General features: G+C 48.7%; 1 protein-coding gene across 1 annotated transcript in view; it reads right to left on the bottom strand.

Annotated features, from left to right (window-relative positions):
- Positions 1-25,883, bottom strand: part of LOC138581020 (uncharacterized) — a 220,449-nt gene that overhangs the window by 110,110 nt on the left and 84,456 nt on the right. Inside the window, exon 2 of the mRNA XM_069652034.1 lies at positions 5,669-5,809. Coding sequence (XP_069508135.1) covers positions 5,669-5,809 — 141 coding nt within the window. The remainder of the gene's footprint in view (positions 1-5,668; positions 5,810-25,883) is intronic.

Below are 25,883 nucleotides of genomic sequence, written 5' to 3'. Positions count from 1 at the left end.
GATGAAAAATGACTGCCACTTTTGATATCAGGTCCTGAAAAGTATGTATTTCTCTGGTGGGGACGGAGCCGGAACATTGTTAGTTGTCTCATTCGGGGTGGTCAACTACCGCTTCACCTACCGTTACAGTACTTCCACTAGTACACTGGTTTCTGAGCCTGAACCGAGGCTCCGAACTGGAGGGTATTTGTATTTATTTGTATTTATTTTATTTGTAAAGCGCACCTGGTTGCATATCTTATGTTACAATTACATATGAACAGCATGGTACAGTTACACATTACATATTACATTACACATTACAATTACATAACAGCAACCAAGTACAGTTACACATATTTACAATAAGCATGAGCGAGAGGTGAGCAGTCTATGTACACAGTAGGTAGACAATTAAGAGACTATACATCAAGGAGGCTACTAGAGATTAGAGCACACTAGAAAGTACCATAGTACGAGAGCTACAATGTAAATGCAGAGTTAATGAACAGCATGACGGCTTAGACATCTTGGGTCACCAACCATGTCTTGGCTTTGTGCTTAAAAGAGTGGAAAGATGGCTGATTCCTAATGGGGTTGGGCAGCAAATTCTATAATTTAGCGGCGAGGACAGGGAAGCTTGCCCCGCCCGCTTTATGAAGTTTATAGCTTGGTACATTGAGAGTTTGCGTTTGGGCAGATCTCAGTGGGCGAGTAGAAGAGAGTGTGTGAGAGCAAGCGTTTTGAGTGATATTCTTTGGGTGATCGATAACCAGTGAAGGCTACATCTCGTGTTTGAGATGTATGAAGATCTAGGAAAGTTAAGGGCAGCCCTTATGGCATTGTTTTGAGTAACCTGGAGTTTAAGTTGCGTGGACTCGTCCCTAGGTTCAGTGCATTGCAGTAATCTAATTTAGACATAACCAATGTCCTGGCAAGAATAATGCAATTAGGAGTAGTAAGGAAAGGGCGGCAGGCTGAGATCAGTTTGCAGGTATATGCGGAGGCTGCAATGACCGTGTTAGTTTGACTGTTGAGCGAGAGTGTGGAGTCGAGGTAGATACAGAGGGTTTTGGTATTATTCAAGACCTGGATAGTGTTGCCATGAATGTTGAAGGCTTTGAAAGCCGGGTCCAATTTGATGAGCCGGTTCTGAGAGCCGAGGATGAGGAGCTCTGTCTTGTCATCATTAAGACATAGCTCGTGTTGGGCCATCCAAGCCTGTACGACTTGATAGACGTCATTCAGAGCCTTAGTGTCTATAAAGTGGTCACCAGTAATAGGGATGAGTATCCGGGTGATTCAGCATAGTTGGTGTATGTGACACCCAGATAGTCAAGTATGTCAAAAAGGGATTTGGTGAACACATTATAGAGTGTGGGAGAAACACAAGATCATTGGGGGACCCCACATAGGACTGGTGATGGTTCAGCCGAGGCAGATGGGCAGAAGACCCATATGGACCTATTGTTCAGGAACGATCTGATCCAGGTGGTGGCTTTGTCTGAGAAGTGAGCAGCAGTTTTGAGGTGTTGGCAAAGGATATGGTGATTGACCAAGTCAAATTGCGCTGATAAATCAAGAAGTAGTAGCAGGGCTAATTTGCCATTATTTTTAAGGTCTTCAATTTGTGTCTTGAGGTCAATAAGTGCCGTCTCAGTTCCGTACCTGGGGCGGAAGCCGGATTGTCTGAAACCACAGAGTTTGTTAGACTCCAGGTAGTCCTGTATCTGCAGATAAGATGCACGATCTGCACAGTGTCAAACTGCTGTACCAAATCAAAAGCCCTATATGATAACAAGCGAGTAGACCTTCACTACTCGATGCAACTGTGATACTCAGACACAGGTTTCTCTCATTCGCCAGACCTTCCCGGGGAAAAGCTCTGCATTTACATGATAATATAACAGCAGCACCCGTAGACGATGATTAATGACACCTATAATATGACCGACAAAGGGACCTCAAACAGAGTCCGTCCTTAGACCATAACTGTTGACAGAACCTCAACAACAGGTACCGATGATCACAGCCCACTGTCAGTACTGTACCATGGCTCCCCGGCAACGCTACTATCCCTAAAAAGAATGGGTACACACAACGGGCCCCTAACTGCAACTTCATCGAGGGCTGCACTTGCAAAACAGGTTGCTCTTACGATCCGAATGACTGTCGCCTGCTCAGCAAGCAATGATGGCCACTTCCTTTTGGTGCCAGATCCCCTTTGTTCCACTCACGTCAATGGTGGTTTAGAAGTTGCCTTTTCTTTTTAACCCTCCTACGGTTCTGGGCTCTTGACCATCTCCTACAAAGCACCTTCAGGTCTGGTTGTATTCTTAACAGCTTGCTTTCTCCTCTCATCTTGTGCATTATAGTCTCCTTCCCTTCTTTCTATGCGCTGTCTTTATGCACCATAGCCCACAGCCTCCTCTCCCTGCTCTGTCTCATCCTTCAGGATAGTTCCTGGCACAGCTCTATGCTCATCCACCTCCAACTATCTGAGTGTCAGACGCTTCTCCAAGCAGAGAGTCGGGGGCAGATCTAGCTTCTCGGCTGAGGCCTCCCTGTGGAACAGCCTCCCTGTCGCTCTCAAACTTGAGCAGAACCACCTCCAGGTTCTGGAAGCAACTCAAGACCTTCCTTTTTGCTTCTGCTTTCTCTCTTCCTCTCCCCCAGCTGATGCACTTGACAGCTATGTGCACTGGTCACCTGGTCACCCTCTGAACTCGGGCCCTGGCTCCTGCATGTCCAGTTGTCCTCGTACTGCCTCCGGGCTCCCCAGCACGTAAGGGTCTGCATCTGCAACCCTACAGTCCCTTCTGCCTGCACTTATGAGCCACCCGCTGGCTGCACTTGTGAGTTAACTGCACTTCCCCCTTCCGTTCCCCCCTGGCACTTCTCCCCTGCACTTGCGTGATCTGAATGATAAAAGGTCTAGTGAGAACATTATTTTGTCCTCCCTTTGTTTCCCCCTCCTTGTCGCGTCTAGAAAGACTTGTGTGCCAGCACGTTATAAATGCCTTATCATATCATACAGTTTGTAGCCATCCCCCCTCCTCATGGATGTGCAGGCAATATATGAAAACTTGATGAGGGTCCTCCAAGCCAATGTTCTATCTCAAGCATTTGGGGCACAGCTTGAACATATATCTTATTCCCAGCTAACCAGAAAGGACAAGAGCTACATCCACTGCTAAGCTCACACAGCAACTGAGTTCTGCTACAGTTTGGTAGCCAATGTCTACAGAAAGGTCTTCACAAAACTCAATTTCCTACTCTGCAAACGAGGCTGCCGAGGAGTTCAAGGATTCCATCACCAACGGGTGAAAAAATAATCAAAATGAAACTAAGTTGAAGAATGTGGGTCAGAGACCTGACCTTGACTCCCACGGGGGAAAAGCATAGCCACCCCTATCTGGTGAATATGGGTATCCAAATATGGAGGAGGGCCTGCAAAATGAGGCTTGAAGACCCTATCTCGGCACAGATTACCATTGCCGCGGTGATGTCAGAAAAGCTTGGGCATAGAGCGAGTGTGCATACAAAATGGGAGCCATGTGGCACAGCAACTATTGGTGACATGAGAAAAGACAAATGGCTGATGGACTTTGCAGAACTACATGAGGTCACGGGCATACCCCAAGGCCAATTCATACTACACGTGGCGGTGATAAAGTGATAAGGAGTAGATGGTTGAACACTGTAGATGAATCAAGGAGCAGGGAGGAGGTAGAGACACTGCTTAACACATCTGTGGGTGGGCACGCCATTTCCAGAATTTACGAGGTGCTGATAGATAGTAACTCTAAGGACGAATTAAGATGCAAAGGGAGATGGGGAAAAAGAATTGGGTAGACCGTTTAGTGAAAAAGAATAGCATGATGTGGCCCAATACTACAAAAATATATCCAGAAATGCCAACCTCAGACTAATTCAACTCTATGTTACACAACGGGCATACCGTGCGCCAGCCCCAATATCAAAATTCAATGGAGCGGGCAGACAAGAATGCCCCAGATGAAAGGAAATAAGGGCTGACTTGATAAACATGTTTTTGAGATGTCCTGTGGTACAGATATTTTGGAGTGGAGTGGCAACCAGTGTGGCCCGAGGAGGCATTGAGCTTGATATACAATCCTCGGAAGCATGTATGCTAGGCCTCTTCAACAGGAGCGCAAAAAACAAATCACTGAACAAGATTAAAGACCTAATACACACCTAGCCAAACGCAGCATAGCCATGAAGTTGTAGGATACTAAGAAACCAAGCATAGCAAGATGGTGGGTAGACCTGGAAAAATGGGCAACAGCAGAAACGGGAGTATGGGAAAAAGCACTGTGAGAACAAAAACAGGAACTGGAGGCGGACATGTTACAAGGGATCGCCCTGATAGTAACTTTGTTTAATCAAAATACAGACAAAGTCTCCATGCAAGACGAACTGTGAAGTATGGTGGAATATGTATAGTATCTAAGACTTTAAATGGAACGGCACACAGGCAGTTAAGGGGGGTGTTGGGGAGTTGGGGGAAAAGGTTGGAACTGATGTTGCATTATGATAATGTCCTTGTTGTTTTGTTTTGTTATTGTTATAATGGAAAATGAATAAAGATATAAAAAATAAAAGTTGAAGAATGTGGGCCGTACCATACAGTGTCACAATGGCCTGGCTTTGTATGTGTTCTTATCAGAGAAGGGGCTTGATTAGGCAGGCTGTGTTAGTAATTGGAGCGGTTAAAAAGGAGCCTTTTTCGTAGGTTAATGGTTTGAATAAATGACTATGGTAGGAAGCCCGAGAGGTAGGAGGATTTGAAAGCATGCAAATCCATAAAAGATCTAATAGTTGAGATGCTTTTGTCAGATTTTTACCAGAAGTGAGAAGCATACCTGTGATTTCTGTGGGATGTGAAATATCTGTCCTAGATTTCTCTGTGGAGGGAGAGTGCACTGTCCTGGATTTCTGTGGAGGCGACAATTAGTCTCTAATTTATTTGGAAATTGCTATGTTTGTGTTGCCTCTGTAGGCAAACCGTCTGTAAAGTATATTTCTGAAAGTACATGTTTAATCGCGGAGTCCCTGATTATTCTGACGGAAGTTAGTGGTCTTTCCTCCTTTCTCTGGCATGGAGGTCTGCCCCAGATTCATATGCGAGAGGTTGTAAGCTAGTCCGTCATTACTCTGAAGGTAAAGGTCTACCTCTGATTTTTATATGGAGATAAGAAACCAGTTCTGAATTTCTCTGGACATGGGAGGATCATCTACGATTTCTGTCGAAGTTTAGACACTTGCCCCAGATCTTTCTAGGAGGTGAGAGGTATGCCCCTGGTTTATATATAAAAGTAAACAGCTGTCCTTGATTTCTCTGTGGAATGGTGTGGAATGGCACGAATGGTGCTGGTGCATCCGTCCTCCCCATTGAGTTCAATGGGACTCAAATGGGAATGGGGAGTAATATTTTCCGGTGCTCGGGGATGGGCAATTACCAGGGCCCCCGGGGATGTAATGCCCCGGTAATTGCCCATTCCCGGGCACCGGAAAATTAATGACTCCAACGGCAGACATGCCAGTATTTACCAGCACAGCTACCGCCAGAGTCATAATGACCCCCAGTATGTATACACACGCTGCCTCAACATACCTTATGACACATCAATCAAAACTTAATTCCCAGCCCCTATCAGTGTCTTACCAGAAGGCATTGCCTGATGAGGATGATTAGCACCATGGCGAGTAAGTAGGCCCCCACTGCAATCAGAACAATGGCAGGAACTGGAAGCTGCAGATCAACTCCTGTCTGCTGTGGCACCTCGGCTGGGGGGAAGGTCAGTGGCTTAAGGACAAAAGCAAAGAAAGTTTTAGCAGTGTTGTTGCTGCCTTTGCAGATCACACAATGACAAATATAAGTAAGATTGTGCTCCAACCTTACAAAGGTCTACCTACATGCTAGTCCTGCTCATCTTCCCTTAGGAAATGAATATCCACTAGATGTACTGTGGAAATGACAGGTGCTCCAACCATGCAAAGATCTGCCGAAGTAGCAGTCTTTTGTTCTTCACCTTTAGAAATTAATGTCTCAAATCCCCTGCGGGATCACTGTATATTTCTCCCTTGCTACAGCATGCCTGTGTGTGTGCCAGGTTTACTATGTCTTACTGTGCCTTAAGGAAACCACTCCCCTGTCCTCCAACTATCCTGTGGCATCAATACAATACCCCAACCAGCATCAGTCCATTCTCCTGCTGCAGCTGCAGCTATAAACCCTCAGGTGTACCTACGTGTTCTCGTGCAGATTAGGTCTGCCATTCTCATTTAGACAGTATAAAAGGGACATAATAAAAACAGCTAAATCACTTGCTTTGCACAGCTGTTACCTCGAGCTGTCGGGGTAATACCACCTGGAATGACTCCTCCCCTCTGGCTTTATTACCATATTAGACCCCTGTCTATCTCCCAGGTCTTTTTATTTTTTTTAAAACTTTTATTTATTGGCAGAGAGTTAAGACAGGTACAGTACAGAGTGCACAGATATTAGCTCACATCACAGTTTCACATATCTGCAGTAAACCGTAGCTATTTCAGGCATCGCAGATTGGGGAGGCGGGTTGATAGTCCAAGGGGGGGTCGCGACCTACTCAGTTCCTATGGTGAGTTAAACGGGCCCAGTGGGGGGGTGGAGCTCCCCTCAACCCCGTCTCTATTGTTCAGATAGCTGCAGAATTCCGGCCACACATTTTTGGGGCAGGATGGCATGGGCAGGGATCCGATATATTCTTCTTCACACATGTGTACCCAAGTGAGGGCCTTCAGCCACATCTCGAGGGTGGGGGGGTGCGGCGCTTCCAAAATTGCAATATACATCTTTTGGTGACAATCGCACTTACATTTAGAAATATTGACATGTTTCTCTCATTTTCCCCAGCCCAAATTCCGAACAGCCAGGCTAATGGGTCCAAGTCTACTGGGGACCCAATTATCTCTGAGAGCGCTTTTGTCACTGCCATCCAAAACGCCACTAGTGCAGCACAGGACCAAAACATGTGCAAATGATCTGCCTCCCAAGACCCACACTTCGGGCACACGTGAGTCGGGGTATGTGAGAATTTTGCCACTCTGTGCGGTGTGTAATAAAGCCTGTTGAGGAGTTTGTATTGTATGCAACAGAATCTGCCACTAAGGGAGACTTTACGTGTATGTGCACACATTTTGCTCCATATTTCATCATTGATTTCCGTCTCCAGCTCCCTGGCCCATGCTTCCCGTGGTTTGGGGGCTACAATCTCCAGTTTTGTCAGCTGCATTTTCTGCAGAGAGGATATTATGCCCCTGCCCCTGCCCCCTGCCGAGTTCGCGATGTACTGGAGTTCAGGTGAGTCTGGAGGTTCGTCTGGGTAAGTGGGCCACATTACTTGCAACGCCGCTCTCAGCCTACAGTATTGAAGTAGCTCAAGCACGGAGTTGGAGTGTTCAGGCCGCCATGTTTGCGGGGTGACAAATGTGCCATCAGGGTATAGGTCAGTTAGAGCCCGGTAACCTAGGTTTTCCCATTGTCGCGAGAAGTGCTGGTCGTATGTGGGAGTGAGTCCAGGAAATTGCCATATGGGAAGGCATTTATAGCATGGGCAGTGCTCTTGTTTAGAATGCAGGATACTGTTCCATGCTCTGATGGTGGTGGCCACGGGGTCTGCAGGGGCGTCTGTCTGGAATGTGCGGTATAATGGTAAGGTCATGATGTTAGTTCCATCACCTGCCAGTTTCTCTAATTTGACGTGAGGGGGCGGATTCAGGTGTGCATACCAGTGAGTAGCGAGTTGGGCCTGTGCCGCGTTCCAGTATAGTGATAGGTCTGGGGCTGCGAAGCCCCTGTTTTCATAGGGTAAAGTTATATGCTGCCACTTCTTGCGGACCGCTCCGGAGTGCCAGAGAAATTGGGCACACTCCATGTGGAGCCTCTCGAAGTATTGCTTTCCGGGCCATACCGGCACATTGGCAAAGATATAGAGGAGCTTGGGGACCGCTATCATTTTTATCAGGGACAGTCTGCCCACGAGGGACAGCAGGAGATTGCGCCATTTAAGCATCTTGGATTCGATGAGCTGTGCCGTTGTCTCGTAGTTGTTTGTCAGTAAGGAAGCCCTGGTTAGTGACACTTGCACACCGAGATACCTAATGCCATCCGGGGACCAGCGTAGGGGGAACTGACATGCCGGTTGCTGGGTTGCTTTAGTGAGAGGGAACATTTCTTACTTAGAATAGTTGATGGTGAAACCGGAGTATATCCCTATTTTGATTATGTCTCAGATGATTGGGTCTAGGCATGTGGAGGAGTTTCTGACGTATAGGAGTACGTCGTCTGCGTACAGAGAGATGATTTCCGGCGTGTCCTGTAGGCGAATGCCCTTGCGGGTGTGTCGGTCCCTGACATGATCAGCCATAGGTTCAATGGCGAGCGCGATCAGGATGGGGGAGAATGGACATCCCTGCCGGGTACCTATGTATAACGCAAAGGGAGGGGAGGTAGCAGAGTTGACTAGCACCCTGGCCAATTGCCCTGTATATAGTAGTTTGATATATGAAATCATGTTTGGTCCTACCCCCATTTTCCAAGCATGGCCCATAGGTATTGCCATAAAACCATGTCAAATGCCTTTTGGGCATCTAGTGTGACCGCCACTGCATTGGGATTCAGATAAATTCTGGACAGCACGTCGAATAGGCGGCGGATGTTAAGTGCCGTGGAGCGACCGGGAACAAATCCACTTTGGTCAGCGTTTACCAGATGGGGCATAAACGGGAGGAACCCGTTAGCGATTATCTTAGCAAAGATTTTCATGTCTGTGTTGATGAGTGACAGGGGCCTGTAGGACCCACATTCGTCTGGGGGTTTCCCTGGTTTAGGAAGGACTGTTATTAGGGCTTCTCTTAAGGAGGGGGGGAGGGTGTTTAATCGGAGTGATTCGGTCCAGACCCCATATAATACGGGTGCTAAAATGGCCACATGTTCCTGGTAGAACTCGGATGTGAGCCCATCGGGGCCCGGGGCTTTATTCTTAGGAAGGTCTGAAATTACCTGGACTATCTCATCTAAAGTGAACGAAGCGTCGAGTTGCTCCTTGGTGTTCTGGGAGATGAGGGTCATAGGGATGCGTTCTAGCAGATCATCCAGGTCTTGGGCTGAGGGGCCATAAAGGTTGGCCTAGAAGGTAGCGAAGGTTTCAATGATGGCTTGGTCCGACCAATGTCTCAAGCCCTTTTCATCAATAATGCTATCAATCCTGGTCCTGCCTCCCTCCGCACGCACCAGTTTGGCCAGGGTTCTTCCAGGCCTGTCTCCCTCGCCGTACCTACGGGCACCCACGGGGCGAGCATAGTAGCGCACCTCGCTTAGGGCGTGAGACTCAAATAATTCCAGTTCTGTTCTAATTTTTGCCAGGGTTGCTGGAGTTGGTGCGGAAACGTACTCCGTTTCTAGGGTTTTGAGCTTTGTTTCAGAGTTGTTTAAGGCCTACCTTATGGCTTTGAGGACCCCCGTCTCCCTCGAAATGCACATCCCTCTGATGTATACCTTAAATGCCTCCCAGCAGGTCCCCTCAGGTGTGTCGGGTGTTTTGTTTATTTCAAAGAACGTGTTTATGTCCGCTAGGATCTCAGCTTTAAAGACGATATCGGAAAGAGCGCCAGATTTAAATCGCCAGGCGGGTCGGGCCGCCAGTGTAGAACCCAGTTGGATCTGCAGGAGCGCCGGGGAATGGTCCGATATTGTGCGTGCCAGGATCCTGACATCAGAAACCCTTCCCACCCGGGTCCCGGACAGAAGGAACAAATCTATTCTTGAAGAGCTGTCGTGTACCATGGAATAGAAAGTATAGTCTCGATCATGGGGGTGGAGCGTTCTCCACACATCGTGTAGATTTAGGGAACTCATGTGTGCAAGCAGTCGCTTGGCAGCTCGCGTTGTGGCCCTGCGGGAGGTGGTCATTCTATCTAGGACGTTGTCAAGTATAAGATTCATGTCTCCTCCCCATATAATGGGGACTTCCACGTATCTCATAAGGATGGCGGTCATTGTGTCTATAAATTCGGGGGAATCGATGTTGGGGGCGTATGAATTCACAAGCAAGCATTCTTCATTAGCTAGAGAGCAGTGGAGAGTTACGTACCTACCTTCTGTGTCGATGTGGGATGTGTGGAGTGTGAACTTTACCGACTTATGGATGAGAGTAAGAACTCCCCTGGCTTGAGTGGAGTATTGGGTATAGTATCTGTTGGGGCCCCAGGTTTGTGCTAGATTTGATGAGAGGAGTTTCATAGCGTGTGTTTCTTGCAGCAGAAGTACCTTGACCCCATGTCTTTGTGCATATGCTGTGATCCTACGAGACTTAGTATAGTTCGTCAGTCCCCGAACATTCCATGTCATTATTCTAATAGCCATGCGGACAGTTTTACGGGACATCCCAGGTGTAGAATCTGTCTCTGACCATCGTTATGTGCGTTGCGATGGCGCAAAGGCGCCTCTCTGTAAACCCAGTCACATCCCCTCTGCCATCTTTTGTCAAACATTCCCTCGCTATCCCACCCCCCTCCCTCACCGCCCGGTACAAACTGGCAGTGTGATGCCACGACCCCCAGAACAAACAACGGCGTGCCATCTCCAATTCGGCAGCGCCTGAACAGTAACCCAACCGGGGCTTGAACATTAACACTTCGCCTTAAAGGGCATTGCAGCTGCAGTGAGGGCTGCCGCTGCCGTCCGACCCACATTTACCAATACATTTTATGATGCAACATCATTAATCTTTAGAACGGCTGATGAAACTCAGGTTACGAAGAAAGGATACACATGATCTAGCATAGCGAGATCTAGGGTGGTACTGCCTTGAGCCAGTGTATGACAGTAAGGCCCGGCAACCGGAGTTCGGGCCCAGTGTGTGGTGTTATAGCCAGGCGGATTAAGGGCGCGTCCCCTCCAAGAAGCTGTGATCTTGATACGCTAATGTTTGGGCAGTATTGGGCCCGACGTGGGATGGAGGGAGGGGGCCCATCAACCCATCGGGGGGACAGTTCATAGGTTGGCCACAGCTGATGGGGACTACAGTGCGGGCTCGGGGCCCTGGTATCAATTGTCACCCATAGGTTCCACTGGAGGATCCACCAGTGGGATATGTGCCTCGAACTTGACTGCCTCATCAGGGACCGTGAAAAAATAGAGTTTGTTGCGATGGGTGAATTTTAGGCGAGCAGGGAAGAGCATTGCGTACTCAATTTTCCTGTCTCTGAGCATTTTGTTCACACCTCCGAATTGGCGTCTCTCCATCTGTACTCCCACCGAATAGTCAGGGAAGATCCTGATGATTTGTGAGTCCAGCCTTAGTTCCCCTGTCTCTTGGCCAGTTGGAGTATGTGGTCCCTGTCCTTGTAACTCAACAGTTTTGCAAAATATTGGCCTGGGGAAGTCTCCTGGTTTGGGCCGGGGTGAGAGTGAGCGATGTGCTCTTTCTACTGTGAAAAATGGTGAGAGCTCGGGGTTGTCAAGGTCGTCTTTGAGGAGCTGTTCACCCGTGGATTCCATGCGACCTTTTAGCGCAGATTCTATGCGAATGTTGTTCCTTTGCAACCTTGATTCAAAGTTATCGCACTTAGCCTTGACCTGCTTCATGTCACAGACGAGTTCATTGACTGTGTTTTGTTGGGTGTGGACGTTGTCCTCATTGGTTCCTATTCTTTGCTCCGCTTCAGTGATCTTGGCACCATGTTGATCGAGTTTAGCTCTTAATAAAGAGGCTACATTAGCGTTGATATCATCTAGCTTTTCATGGAAAGCTGCAAAGTTTTTGCCCATAGACTCCATCATGGCCATTAAGTCTGGTTGTGGGGGTTCCGGTAAAACCTCCCTATCTTCTTGTGCTGCAGAGGGAGATGCCTGGTCCGTCCTGTGCACTGCCGTGGTGAACTTATCCATGGCGCCTACCTTGCCCGCACCTCGCGCCCTGTTGGGCATCACTGTGGTGGAAGGACTTGATAGGGTAGATGGTGGCAGCAGGTCGGGACCCCCGCAGAGGGGGTGGTGGAGGGCCCACAGTAACAGCGTGTAGGAAGCTCGCGTTCGGCGGTATTGGTGCCTTCCCGCGGGGTTGGAGGTGGGCAGTTTGCTGCTGGGCAGTAATGGCGGAGCAGCCGTGGGCAGAGAGTAGCCGATGGAGCTGTTTAATACTGGACTTTGCAGGCGCTTCGTGGCGGGCGCAGGCACTGTGAATGGAGAGAGTTAGGGAGAGTGGAGCGAGCCCTGTATAGTTAATGTAGCTTAGGAGTACGGATGGACCCGCTGTGCTTGGAGCTGTAGGTGGGTTGACTGGGGGGCCCACTGCAAGTTGAAGGGGAGATATCCTCAACTAAGTGCGTTGATAGAGTGGGGTGATTCCCTCTTTTAATTGCACCCTGTGGGTCACGGATCCGCAGCGGGAGATCTCCAATCCGTGGATACACGGATTCCACCGAGATGAGGGGGCCACGGAAGACGTTTTCTCGGGGCCCTTCGAGGCAAGGACGAGGGCCGCCGCAAGACCAGAGGGTAGCGAGGACTAGGGGGAGCAAAGAAGGCCCCGTGTAGGCAGTCTCCCCTGGTTATCCCAATCACGCAGGTCGAAGTGCAAGTATTGGGGTGGGTAGGAGGGCCCCACCAGGGCGGCGACGAGGGGTACAGTGTAGCCAATCACACCCACCTTCTAGCCTTTGGGGTGGCTGAACCCGTGCGTCCAGGCGTGAGAATGAGCCCTCATAGGTCTGTGCCCCCCTCACCCAGACAAGCCTATACCTGGGGTCAGTGTGGCATGGAGGCCCCGGCTGGGCGCAGGGTAGCGCTGCAGCCTCTGCAGAAGCAGCAGGGTGCGGTGATGTCCCAGTGCCCCCCAGCCCAGGCTCGTCGCCGGGGGTGCCAGGCTGGGGAATCCTCCTTGGGGCAGCGGGCCCCCTCTCACAGGGAGCTGCGGGGGGGCAGCGCCCACGTCCCGCGGCCGCCGCCGGCCATAGATGCAGCCGCCTGAGTGATCGGGCTGATGGGAGATGAGGAGCCCACCCGCGTAGTTTGCGCGGATCCTTAGTGTGCTAGTGTGGCGCCCCAGCGCGGGACAAGCAAGCCCCCCACACCTCCAGTCCAGTGGGGGGCCGGGTTCATGTGCGGGCGGGGAGGGATCCGACCCGGCCCGTGGCAGCAGGAGCTCAATGGACGCAGGGCGGGTCCTGCCAGCAAACGGAGCAGCAGCGCTGTTGGGCTGCCCCAGCACATGTCCTCGGCAGGGGCGGCGGACGTCTCGAGGCCTCACCTCACCAGGCACCATCAGGGATGCGGATCTCAGTGACGAGGCAGCTCCGCCGGGGGGGTAGAGGTAGGTGGCGCCTGAGCAAAAAGATGGGCAGCGCCTCCCAGCAGGGACGCCACAGGCAACGGCGAGGCGGCAATGGCGGCCCAGCCAGGCGGGGAATCAGCAGGCCGACGTGGCCACCGGCATCACTCCTCCGGTCCCAGGCACCGAATTCACTCCAAACTTCAGCCAACTAGAGGGGAGGGTGGTAGCAGCCGGATTGTGGCAGTATCATAGGGGGATAACGAGGATTAGCGCCAATATTTTGCAGATTAAATTGGGTAGGAACGGAGCTCACGGGCTAAGCAGCCATCTTCTGGGCTGCTCAACAGCGCCCCCCCGTCCCAGGTCTTTTTAAATGATTATTCCCCCCAGTACTCCTGCTGGAACCCGACTCCCTCTCCATACATTTACCAACCTTCCTGCAAAAAGGTGTTGGACCTCAGGTCCACTGCATTCACCAAAAAATCGATTCCTGTGGTCTGCAAACCCACTTTGGTTGATGCAATTTGAAAATCTATGCAAAATGCTCTCAGGCTCAAAGAGAGCAGACAGGACTACATTTCCCAACTGCTCTGGTGTGCATGGTGAGAGGTTGATACACAGAACTGCAATCATCCACACATTGATCCTTTACAAGTTTGATCATTGGAAAGTGCTGCACTGCCTGTAGTTTACCTACGAGAACCTACGAGAACTCCCGCTCCCATGTCCTCTATATACCTGTTTGCCTTGTTTTCCCCCATTTTGCTGTCCTATCTACCTGCATTTTTCTCTTGTTCTCAATGCCAGCCTGATTGTGTTCAGCTCCCCTACTCCTTACCTACCGTCCCCAAGTACCTTGGTAACTTTCCCTGCCAGTTTTCCTTAGTCTAGCTGTTGCCCGGACATTTAGTTTCGTTCATTTGTATCTACTGAATCAACCCTGGACTACCCTCTCGGCTCCTCTTGGGATACCCCCTGACTTCATTGCTTTGGATGGATTGATCTCATTACAGGAGCTTGTTGCTCTTTCAAGTGTTTATTTCACTGCTTGCAACTGTGGTTACCTTGTTCATTCAAGTTCTATCGGGCAGATTTTCTAGGACATTCCATACCTCATGCTTATTTTTATAGGTTTCCTCAGACCAATCCTTCATCACTGTGGGAACCCTCCAATAAGGTCCTAAAATTGCCCCTTTTTTATGTATCACCATAATTAATTGCAATACATTTACATATTAATATTGTCATTTTATGTTTTGTAGCCTGAGGTGTGTACATTGTCTTACTACCGTCCTTCCTTTTTGGGGTGCATGCTATAGTATTTAATTCACCCCATAAATAATTGGGAGAGATCCGTGAGGGCTACCAGCTTTGCACAGTCTGGCACACTAACAAGAACTTACTTTTGTGGCTGCAGAGCCTTATCCTGAAATGATCAAATCTTGTTTTAAAATCAAAAGACTTCAACAGCAGCTAATGCGAAATATAACTCATCAATGAATACTGGTAAGCTGCTCAGTGCAAGTAGGTGTTGGAAACCAGATATACTTAAGGAATTCCAAGTATGTTCCTCTGTCATGGGTCACTAGTGCTTCTGCATTCTCTCTGACTGGATTGCCAGACTTCTCTTGATGACTCTACATCGAAGACCTCATCATAGATGCAAATCTAGGTTGTGCCCCCGAAAGATATTAAGTCTTTCAGGGCTATGATGCCCCAAAAGCATCATGCTCCCTGCATGAGCCTCCTTACAAAGCTGGCTACATGGGATTCACTGGTGTGTGGCCATTGTGAGGGATCAAGCGTAAGGGCATCAATTTAAGTGTGGCGGTCCGGAAATAAGGGCACCGGTCGCACCGTACCTGCACCCTTTTCGGACTGCCACACTCTAACAATGCCTTCTGGGGCCGTATTGCCCGGCAGGTCTGACCTGCCGGGTGCAACGGTCCAGGGCGGCAGATTTTTCACAGAAGCACCGGCACAGTTAACAATGGTGCCGGTGCTTCCATGAACCCATTCCCGTGGAGTCCTATTGGAGAGGAGGTCCCAGATATGGCCTGCACTCCAGCCAACCATTTTGAGGTACCAGGAACATACTCGCCAAGATATGTGACGTATGAGGAGCAAATAAACCAGTGCCCATCAGGAGAGCAATACCTGTTGAAGTGCCTATAACCAGACAACCAAGGGCAGCACGGTACCCACGGTACCCACTGAGATAACCGTACCAGCAGTTAACACGAAATTAAGATTACTTACAAACTGTCCCCGAAGAGACCCAAAGGGTCCTAATTGAAGGAAAATGGTGACGACAGAATGGCCCGGACAGACATTCAGATGAACGAAACAACAACCCAAAGATGAAACATAATGACGAAATGATATGAATAAGGATGTAATGGACATAGAAGAAGAGACGATACTGAAATATGACGAAATGTAACCATACAGCAGAATGGAAGTATGCAACTGGCTAAACGGCTGTAAATAGGCTTCAAATGCAAGAAGCTAAGGAAACGGTACTGCTTGCTATGCTTAGTAGAAGAACAGAGCGGCAAGCGCCAACCGTTTATCTACCTCAATGAAGCACATTATACAAGTGCAACGCCATTTTACAAAAGCTGAATTAAGACCAGGCTGCAAGGGGCCAATTAGGCCGAGATTCATATTCCAGCTAAAGCCAGAAGGAAAGAGCGGAATCAAAACTGAGCACGAAGCAGCTCATGCCAGGGAATTCGAGGTCAACCTAAGGAAGGGAGGAGAACAGCAACTTCGAAGAATCGAAACGTCAGAGCATAGCAGCCTGCGCCGTAAAGGTCAAGATAAGGAGGCCCCAGGCAGGTAGCAAGGCTAAAGGAAGAATCTAATACACAAAAAGAGGGAAAATTAAGCATATTCACGGTGAACTGACACGTTACCAACCAGGCGCGAAGAGGTACCAATGTCTGATATCACCCAGAACCTGAAGATGCCATGACTTTTCCTGATAAGAAGCTACAGTTTCGAGGCCAACCTCAGCCAACTAATTGACACATAGCCCTAAAGTACTGATTGATGGAAGGGAGGCAGGGTGAATCTTGGGGCACACTTCATCTGGGTGTCCATTCTGCACGCTGCTAATTAAAATGGAGATTTGTGTCTAGGGGTGTAACTTACCCAATCACAATGGACCAAATAATCTAAGGTCCTATAGCTAGTAGAATCAATGAGACGTCGTACTTGTAGTGACGTCCATCACGAGTGATGTAGAGGGATGGGCGTACACGCCCACCCGATAAGAGTTATCCAATCCTCACGCTCTGTTACCACACACAGATATAGTACCTATCCTTAAGTTACCTTTTCCAACCAATAGATCACATGACAAACTTTGAGTGTTACACGTCAAATGATGACTAATTTTGCCTATAAGAATTGCTGTTTGAATGAAGATTGTGGAAGTTGAAGCGAGACGGGCGATCGCATCACTGTTGATTTCCATTGTTTCCCCGTTTTTTGTACTTGTCATTAAACGGACTTCCCTTTGCCAAACTACTGAGTTGTCCTTATTGATTGGTGTTGGAGTAAGAGAATCCTGCACCCCATCCTCCTCAAGGTGCAGCTATCTTGTCTTAAGGTGCTTGAGGGTGAGCTCTGATCCCATGGCCCCGTCAGAGGTCGCTCCGTCCTCCGGTACAAGCTTCTGAGGAAAGGAGAGGAAAGGCAGAGTACCTCCGAGGAGGTGCAGTAGGAAGTTTGACTTTTTAGAGACCTCAGAGATATGGGCGAAGAAGGAAAGTGTGGAGTCAAAGATGGTCCCGAGGTTCTTAGCCTTGCAGGTAGGGGTAGGAGGAGGGCCCAGGGAGGCCGGCCAGAGAGTGAGGGAAAAGAATGGAGATGGTATACCGATGAGGAGGATCTCAGTCTTGATGGCATTAAGACAAAGATCATTGGCGGCACACCAATCTTGAATGGCAGTTAGGCAGTCAGAGATGAGAGAGGGAGACAAAGGCTTAATAGCAAGACAAAGAATCCTAGATTTAAAAAAAACACAATCTGAGGAAAGACTAGAACAGGAAAGTCTTCAAAGCTCGGTGGAAGGTAAAACGATCTTATAACGAGCGCAAGGGCAGCTGGAGGGAATTCCAAAGCCTAGCCGCCTGCACTGAGAAGGCTCGTCCTCCTGATCTTGAATGCTGGAAACGTGGAACCTGGATCAGAAGCACAGATGCTGAACGGAGCGACCGAGAGGGGACAACAGGAGGAGAAAACGTTTCACGTAGATACTCAGAACCACCACTATAAAAAGCCTGGTGTACCTGGCAGAGAGACTTAAAATCAATTCGCCTGGCTACTGGCAACCAATACAGAGAGGCCAGAATAGGGGAGGCAGAAGCACGAAAGTGAGTCCCTGTGGCTAGTCATACCACAGTGTTTTAGAAGACCTGAAGGCGGCGGAGAACATAAAGAGGCTGACCGAGGTAAAGCGGATTGCAATAGTCCAAACTGCCAGCCACCATGGAGTATATCGCGACCGGGTGAAGGTGGGGAGGCAGGTAAATAAGGACTTTCCAAAGCATCTTAAGTTTGAAGTATACAGACTGGCACACTGCAATAACCTGAGGCTCGAAAGACAGTGTAGATGAAAGTTTAACACCCAGGTTTTTAACGACCATGGCAGGTTTAGGTAACGTGCCCAGAGAAGAGGTCCACAGGGTTGAGCATTCAGTAGAGCCCAGAACTAAGATTTCTGTTTTGTTACCATTTAGCAGAAGCCAATTATCACTCATCCAGATATTAATCGCCTTCAAACAAGCCTGACAGCGTGCCGCTGTATGCTGCTGCAGAATGCCACTACTTGTGTCTCAGACAATACATTTTGTGGTATCTGCTGCATGCACCACCTTTCTTTCACTCCACTCACAAGCGCTCAAAACTTGCTATTACTCCGAGCGGCATTCAAAAGTGCTTCAATTGACTTCCAGTTCGTTGGATATTCAAAAGTGCTTGTTTCGGCATTAAAAAGTACTTGCAATGACGTTCAATTTGTTCGGTATTCAAAAATACGTGCAATAACTTTTAGTTCATTCCACATTCAAAGGTTCCCGTAGTGCTCCGGTATGAGTGTTTCTCTCGTTTCCACTCACCGGTTGCACATGGCAGCTCCTCGTTCCTCGTTCTGCTTTCCGGCTTCCACAAGCGTCACCTTTCCTTCTCGGCAGCCACAAAGAGCACGGCTCACTCTCCTGGTTTCCCACGACAGCTGGGTTCTTCGGCGTACCACAGCTCCTGCTGCATGTACCCGATAAGGAGGGTAGCAGGGCCTTTCGCGGCCGGCCTCAACCAAGGAATTTCTTTCTTCTGCTTGACACGGCTCCCGGCTTATGTCTCCAGCTCCCGTCTCTCCAGCGCGTTCCTCTTCGCTCCATGCAACGAGGATTTTTATATCAATTAGGACTGACTGTGGCGAAACCCACCAGGTGGACTTGCCTGGCTGTTCCACCTGTATACCTCCATAGCCCTCTTCTTTGTCTCAATACCAGAGTGGTGCTTGGGGATGTCTGAATTAATAAAGGACGTATGTATTACTCTTTGTCTCCTCCCCTCCTCATCATCATCATCTTGGTACCCGACTGATGTGTGTTTGTATTATCAATAGAAGGCTGATAGGTGTTTGTCTCAACCAAATAAGGATGTGTCTTTCTAGTTGGTGTCTTCCTCCTCCCAGTGTTGAGGTGGTGTTTCTGGGGGACATTTTGGAGAATTGACAGTAGCCTACAAAGGCTTGAGGGATAGAGGGTTCATTATGAAAAGGGAATGGGGGCTACCATGTCTCATCCAACAACGTCCTCTCCCTACTCCCCAAGTTCCATCCACCAAGGTGATCCCCCCTCGCATATCCACCCCCAGGATCAGGAACCAAAAACGATGGCCTTTCCCGGGCCACCTGAGAGGAGGATACAGGGGGAAAGAAGCGAGGACGCCCTCAGGTTCCTCACAGGTGGTAAAGATTTGATAACCCTCAGGACCTCTTCTGGTGTTATCTCTTGGTTCAACTCCTTCGTCCTTGCACTCACCATGCAGGTGTTTTGCATCCCTCCGCACGGATCACTCAACAAATACATAGCATTACAAAAATGTGCAAACCCTACCTGCATCTCCTCAGTTCGCCTGACTTTAACACCCTACACATTTGCTCATTCACAATAGAATTAATCACCTTTGAACCAGCCTGCTCCCTCAGAACTCTGGCCAACACTATCTGCTTTGTTGGCACTTATATCATATTGCTGCCTTTCATTCAAGTAATGCCTTCTCAGCCTTCTTGGTGAGGAGCAAGTACAACTGTCTCGTGGCTTCCCTATAAGCCTTTTAGACCTTTACCGTTGGGGATTCCTAGACATTCTGCCTAAACTCCTCCACCTGTTTTCCTATTTGCATTTCTAGGGCCCTTACCTGCTTTCCTCATTTTGCTTTGAGCACTACCAGATCCCTTGCTTATTGTTGCTTTGAAGGTGTTCCATCTCACAGCTTCAGACATCGACTCAGTGTCATTTTCCTCAAAGGACCTGGTTATTCTGCTCTCTATTTCATCTTGGAGGACTGGCGCCCTGAACAATTACACCGGAACCCTCCAACTCCACAATGTTAGCAATGTTTTCGTGAGCTGCATCCCCATTGAGGAGACTGCTGCATGGTCAATCAACGCCACTGTCCCAACTCCACCAAATTCACTTTTCCTAACTGCAAAGCTGACAGCCATATATAGTCGATACCAGACTGAGATTTGTGAACATTCAAGTAGAATGTGAAACCCTGTCCCTGCCCTATCGTCTCTCGCCAAGCATCTTTGCGAACAGTTCCTCAAACTTGCTCTTCAGCAGTTTTGACGCTACCACCCGGCACTTGAGTCTTACTTTCAATTCTATCCATCTCCTGCAACCACGCCAGATTCAAATCCCCCAAAATTCGCCCACAGAAATAATTCTCCAGGATTCTAAGGAATTCTTTAAGAAAGTCCTCCTGCGCCGTGTTTGGTGCATAGATTGAGGCAATCGTACACTTTGTCCCCGGATCGAGCCCCTCGCTAGGACATACCGGCACTCTCTATCCCCCAAGCTACTATCCAGTCGGACCTTGTTCCCCTCTCTAAACGCTAACAAGACTTGTGCCTTTTTTGTCAAGGCTGATGCATGGAATAGCTATGTATAATATTTTAGGCGTAGTCTATCCTGGTCCCTTCTAAAAAGATGTGTTTCCTATAATGCAAATACATCTGGGTTTTGATCTTTGATAAATAGCTCAAATATTTTCCTTTTAAGGGGAGAATTTAGTCCCCTTACATTTTGCGTTAGCCACTTCAATGTGTTTCACCTTGGGCGTTAATGGAAGTACCCCCTGGCCCTCTAGCCCATCATTTTAAACCCTGCATGCCCTCTGTACCATCCTCACTCTCTCCCTTTGTGATTCCCACCCCTTGAACCTTTTACTGCCTTTCCCTTGCCCATACCCTCTCCCTTATTGACCCCTGGACTAACCTCCCTTCCCAATGAACCTCTCCCTCCCCTCTCTTCCCGATACGAACATCTAGTCCCCCTGCCTCCTTTTCTGGGCCTTACCGTCCTCACGAACAGACAAGATAGAGTAGCGACACCCTCCCCTCCTGCTCTTCCTCTGTAGATTTCCCTCCCTTTACTGAATCCTCCAGAAAAGCACCTTGATTCACTACCTCTCTCAACACCCCTTCCATAGCTTAGTGATTCTGCCGTGGACCTCTGCAACACTTTCTCTTCATCACTGACCCATAGTGGACTTCTCTGCGTCCTCTCCTGACCTTTCCCCTCCAGTGTGGACCACTCCCATGGTCTGTCCTTTCTCCTTGATTGTGCTCGAGGAGGTGTCCCTCCCCCAGACCTCCTTCAGACTATCTGTATTAGAGCACATCCTTCTGGGAGTGACGTTATCCTATGCTGCACCCCCTGACAGGGAAAAATCAGGTCAAAGGGGAAGGTCAATTTATTGCAGACTTCTCTTCTGGCCAGTTCCCTCACCACAGGGCCCATTTGCTCCTTTTCAACAATGTAGTAGAGACACAATCTTGGAAAAGCTGGACGTGGGCTCCCTTGAAGCTCTGGGGCTCTTTTGCTCTAGCCACCTACAATATTTTCTCTTTCTGGGGAAAAGAGGACAACGCCACCAGCACATCCCATGGACACTGACCACCGCTGCTTCCTTTCCCATCTGTTCTGTGGACTAATATCTTCCTGTTGGGTGTCTTCTAGAATCTCTGCAAACATGGCTTGAACATGGGATTTCAGCATAGAATTCCCAATGTCTTCCAGAAGGATTTTTAATCCTAATATTGGACATCCTGGACCTGTTTTCGAGGTTGTCTGTCTGCATTTCAAGATGTTGGGATAGTCTACTCAGCTTTTCGAGGTGCTCACTGTTTTCCTTAATGTCGTTAGTGGACTGCTGCAGACTCTACTCTAAGATGTCTGTGCGTTCTCCCAGCTGAGAGATTTCCCTCTTCATGTCTGCTACTGCAGAGTTCAGGACAGATCTCAGCAATTGAAATTTCACCTGGAATGAAGCAGTGATCGATTCTTGGAAGTCCTTGAGACTCTGCTGGAGAACTTGTTTAGTCAGGCACTCAGCTGGGGTGGACACTCCTCGATTCTCTGCTGCCACCATTGCCCCTTCTGTCTTTTCCCCTTGTCCAGATTCTCCAGAGCTCCAGAGACGCTTGAGGGTGCCTGATCCAGGGGGCTCTTCTATTCTGGGGTGTCCCCCGGATGGTTTGGGATATCCCTTCGGCTTTGGCTCCCCCTCAGGGAAGTTTACCTCCTTCTGAGCCCCTGGAGTCTCAAAGCACCCCAGCACACAGTGGCTGAGCTTGCCCCAGAGGCACTGTCAGCTCTGGGTACTCTTTACTAGGCTTCATTGCGCCCCCCCCCTACAGCCAGTACTTTCTGTCTGCTCTGCCGCCTCCCTCCATGGTGTATCCTTGTCCTGAGCCCAGGTTGCTTGATGGGGGCGCCCGGTCCTCAGTGATTTCTGGGCCACTGTAGTCACTCTGAGCAGCCTGCAGGTCCTCGCTCCTTCAGCATCGTACTTGTGTTCTTTCCCGTCCCTTCTTTGGGAACACCTTCCTTCCGGCTGGACCGCCCACGTCCGAGGTTGCCCCCCTGTCTCTTTTGTTCTGTGTGAGCCAGCTCTCCACAGGCCGCCCCAGAGCTTCTCCCCTTTGCTCCGGCTCTTGCAGTGCTCCCTGCCTCGGCTCTGGGATGTGGTCTCTTCAAGATAGGGCCTTGGCTTCCCACATCCCGGGGGACCCTCTTTAGCAGCATCTTCACTAGCTGCCCTGCCTTCACTGGGCGTCTAGATGTCTGTGCGTGGAATGGGGCCTCACTGCACGCAGGCAAGGATTGGTTCACTTCTTACACACTGCCCGAGAGTCTGTCAGCTTTCTTACTTGGATCTCTCCATCTTCGGGATGTCCAACCTAACCTTTTAGGGGGGCCTCATCTCCCCATTCTGGTAAGAGATGCCTCAATGTCTCCAGGATGAACAGAGATCGGCAAGTCACATGTGCTCTATACCGGAGCCCATATTGTCTCTCAATACATCTTTTTAAGGCAAACCAGTACATTTACTCACCTGCTGTACAAACCTCTTTCATTCTGACCTATAACACAAAGGTAAAGTAGGCAGACCGCTACGGAGAACCACTACGCTCACCAGAGGGCTGGAACACGACAGACAATAGTGCAATGCACTACTCCCGAGCGGAATGCAGAAATGTGCAGCAGCCGGACAACAGGAGCCCATGGAAGGGAGTGGGATGGGTGAGGTTGTGCCGGAATAGGCTGCAGACAGGGCGGGGCGTGTAAGGGAGGGGGGCAAAGCATAGCATCCTTGGAGAGGGCTGCTTTCGGCCTACGGTCCTCTCAAATATCGGTCTTTTAGGAGCAGTTTTCGCTCATATCTGTAGATTCTTTTTATTAGCTCATTGTGGACATTCTGTTCATATTCAAAGTAATAACAGACAGTCATATAGCCATTATTTTGGATACAATTATCTATAAAAGTGCATCAACAATTAGCTCATATAACATTAAAAAAAATCAAAATGGAACAATGTATGAAAAACATAACAACCTTGCAATAAAATTCTAAAATCACCATCCTAAAATTCAATCAGAGTCAAACATTTAGACAACACTCATGATTGCATGTAGATAGCCCACTATTTAGCACACCAAAGTCTTAACTTTCTGGATCACCTCGTTTTTCATGAACTCTCCAAGTATGCCGAATGAACATCGAGATTGACCAAGCTATAAGTGGGGAATCTGCTTGCAATAAAAAGTATAAGGCTGGGCTGTACTGCCTGAAACTACGGCCTTTGAAAAGTGGGACCAACGGTCTTTTCCTCAATAGAGAGTAGCCGGGGAAAAAGAAAAGGAAGTGTGCCAGGTCTTCATGATCTGCTTGACAAAGCAGGCATTTTGCTCAATATTCCTTCCTGATCTTCTGCTGAAAGTCTCACCAATCAAACGGCATTCAAAGCGCCCTCTTGTTGGCAGAGCCCTTTGATGTTTATTATTAGTCCAGGTCAGAAAATATTTTTTTATGCTATCACTGGCCAAGATCATAAACCAGCTTTTGGCAGGCTTTGAGATCTGTGATGATTCTCTGGCTTCCGATACCCACAATGTAAGTCTATTCTTGAATTCATGCATAGTTTTCCCATTCAATGGCACTAGGTCTTTAAAATAAACACCTGCATTCATGTTCTCCATCATCCACACCTCTTTTACTCAACAAATATGTCAATAGGTGCTTGGTGAGTGTGGCATTTGGATTAGCCCACATCCTGAGCAAAGAAAGCTGGGTTCTAACACCAGCTCATCTCCAATGGATTTGAAACCTATTTCATTGTGAAAAGCAAAATTTGGTGCTGAACTTGGGAGGGCCAGAAGATTCTTCAGCAGTGCGCTTTCTTCTCTTTGAACACACTCTTGGTCAGCAAAGCCCCAAATTGCTGCCCCATATGTAACGGCTCCCATAGTTCAAGCTCTATAGATGGTTCCAATGATTTATTTTTTTATTTGTTTACATTTATAAAACACACAAAACAGCCTTCAGAGCATTGTGGCGCTCTTAGAAACCAGGCTTACTTAGTTACAGGAGGCAGAAGGGGTTACATTGAACCGAATACCAGACCGGTAGCGATTAAACGTGAAATGTTACAGAGGGCGGGGGACTCTATGGTTCAAAGGTTACAGGAGAACCGGATACAACTAATACCTTCATGGACACAGGTATCGTAGGGGAGAACCTAAGGGTGTAGTGTGGACTAGTTGAAGAGCCTCGTTTTGAGGGCTTGGCAGAAGGACAGGTGCAAAATCTCATTCCTTACGGTAATTGGGAGGGCATTCCATTGTTTTGGAGCTATGAATGGGAAACTGATGCTGCCCGCTTTGGCCCGTTTAATGGTGGAGATGTTCAGTTGGTTGGACTAGTGTGATTGTTTAGGTCTGGAAGAACTGGCTCTGAAAGATAAGAGGGGGCTGTGAAAGAGAGGCATTTGTGGGTTATGGCTAGGGTCTTGAATATGATATGTTCTTTGACGGGGATCCAGTGTGCAGCGCGCCTAGCATAGGAGATATGTTCCGTCTTGGGAATGTACAGGGCTGCTCGGAGCGCATTATTTTAAATAATTAGCAGTCTGTTGAGCAAAGAGAACGTTGCAGTAGTCGAGTTTTGCACCTACGGTGGCTCTGGCGATTGAGAGACAGTTCTGAGTAGATAGGTAGGGTTTGACTGCATTAATCAATTTCGTTGTGAATGAGGCCGAGGAGGCAATGGCGCTAACCTGGCGTGGCATGGAGGATGGGGAATCGAGGTACAAACCGAGCATCTTTACTGAGGGTGAGACAGTGATTTGTGTGTTGTCTATGGTGAAGGCGCTGTGTTGTTTATTAAGCTTATTAAGGGTTTCCTTGGGGCCGATTAGGAGGATTTCAGTTGTGTGCCTGTTGAGGCTGAGCCCGTTGGCTGCCATCCAGGCTTGGATGGTGGCATGGGTATTGTGCAGTGTCTTGGCATCTTTTTCGCATGAGCCAGGGACTGGGAGGAGGACCCGGGTGTTGTCGGCATAGTTTGTGTATGCTATGCCGAGAGCATCCAGCTTGTCGAAGAGAGGTTTGGTAAATATATTGTACATTGTGGGAGGTACAGGAACCCTGTGTGACTCGGCAGTAAATGGTGTTGGGTGCCGCGCAGGCCAGTTCAGAGAAAACCTTCATTGCTCTCACTTCAAGGAAGGATGTGATCCAGGTAGTGGCTTCGGAAGTGAATTGGATTGAAGTCGTGAGATGTCTGCAGAGGATCTTACAGTCCACAAGGTCAAAAGCTGCAGATAAATCAAGAAAGAGGAGGAGGAGAAGAGCTGGTTTGCCTTTGTCCATGATTTCAGCTAATTGGTTTTTTAGGTAAAGTAATGCAGATTCAGTTCTGTGGACAGTGCGTAAGCCAGATTGCCTCTTTCCTAAAATGGCGTTGGTTTCAAGGAAGTGC

The sequence above is a fragment of the Ambystoma mexicanum genome, chromosome 3p (genome assembly GCF_040938575.1).
Source record: "Ambystoma mexicanum isolate Mex_15411 chromosome 3p, UKY_AmexF1_1, whole genome shotgun sequence".
NCBI classification, from domain to species: Eukaryota; Metazoa; Chordata; class Amphibia; order Caudata; family Ambystomatidae; genus Ambystoma; species Ambystoma mexicanum.
Note: the sequence above shows the minus strand (reverse complement) of the source record. Positions and strands in the feature narration are given on the sequence as shown.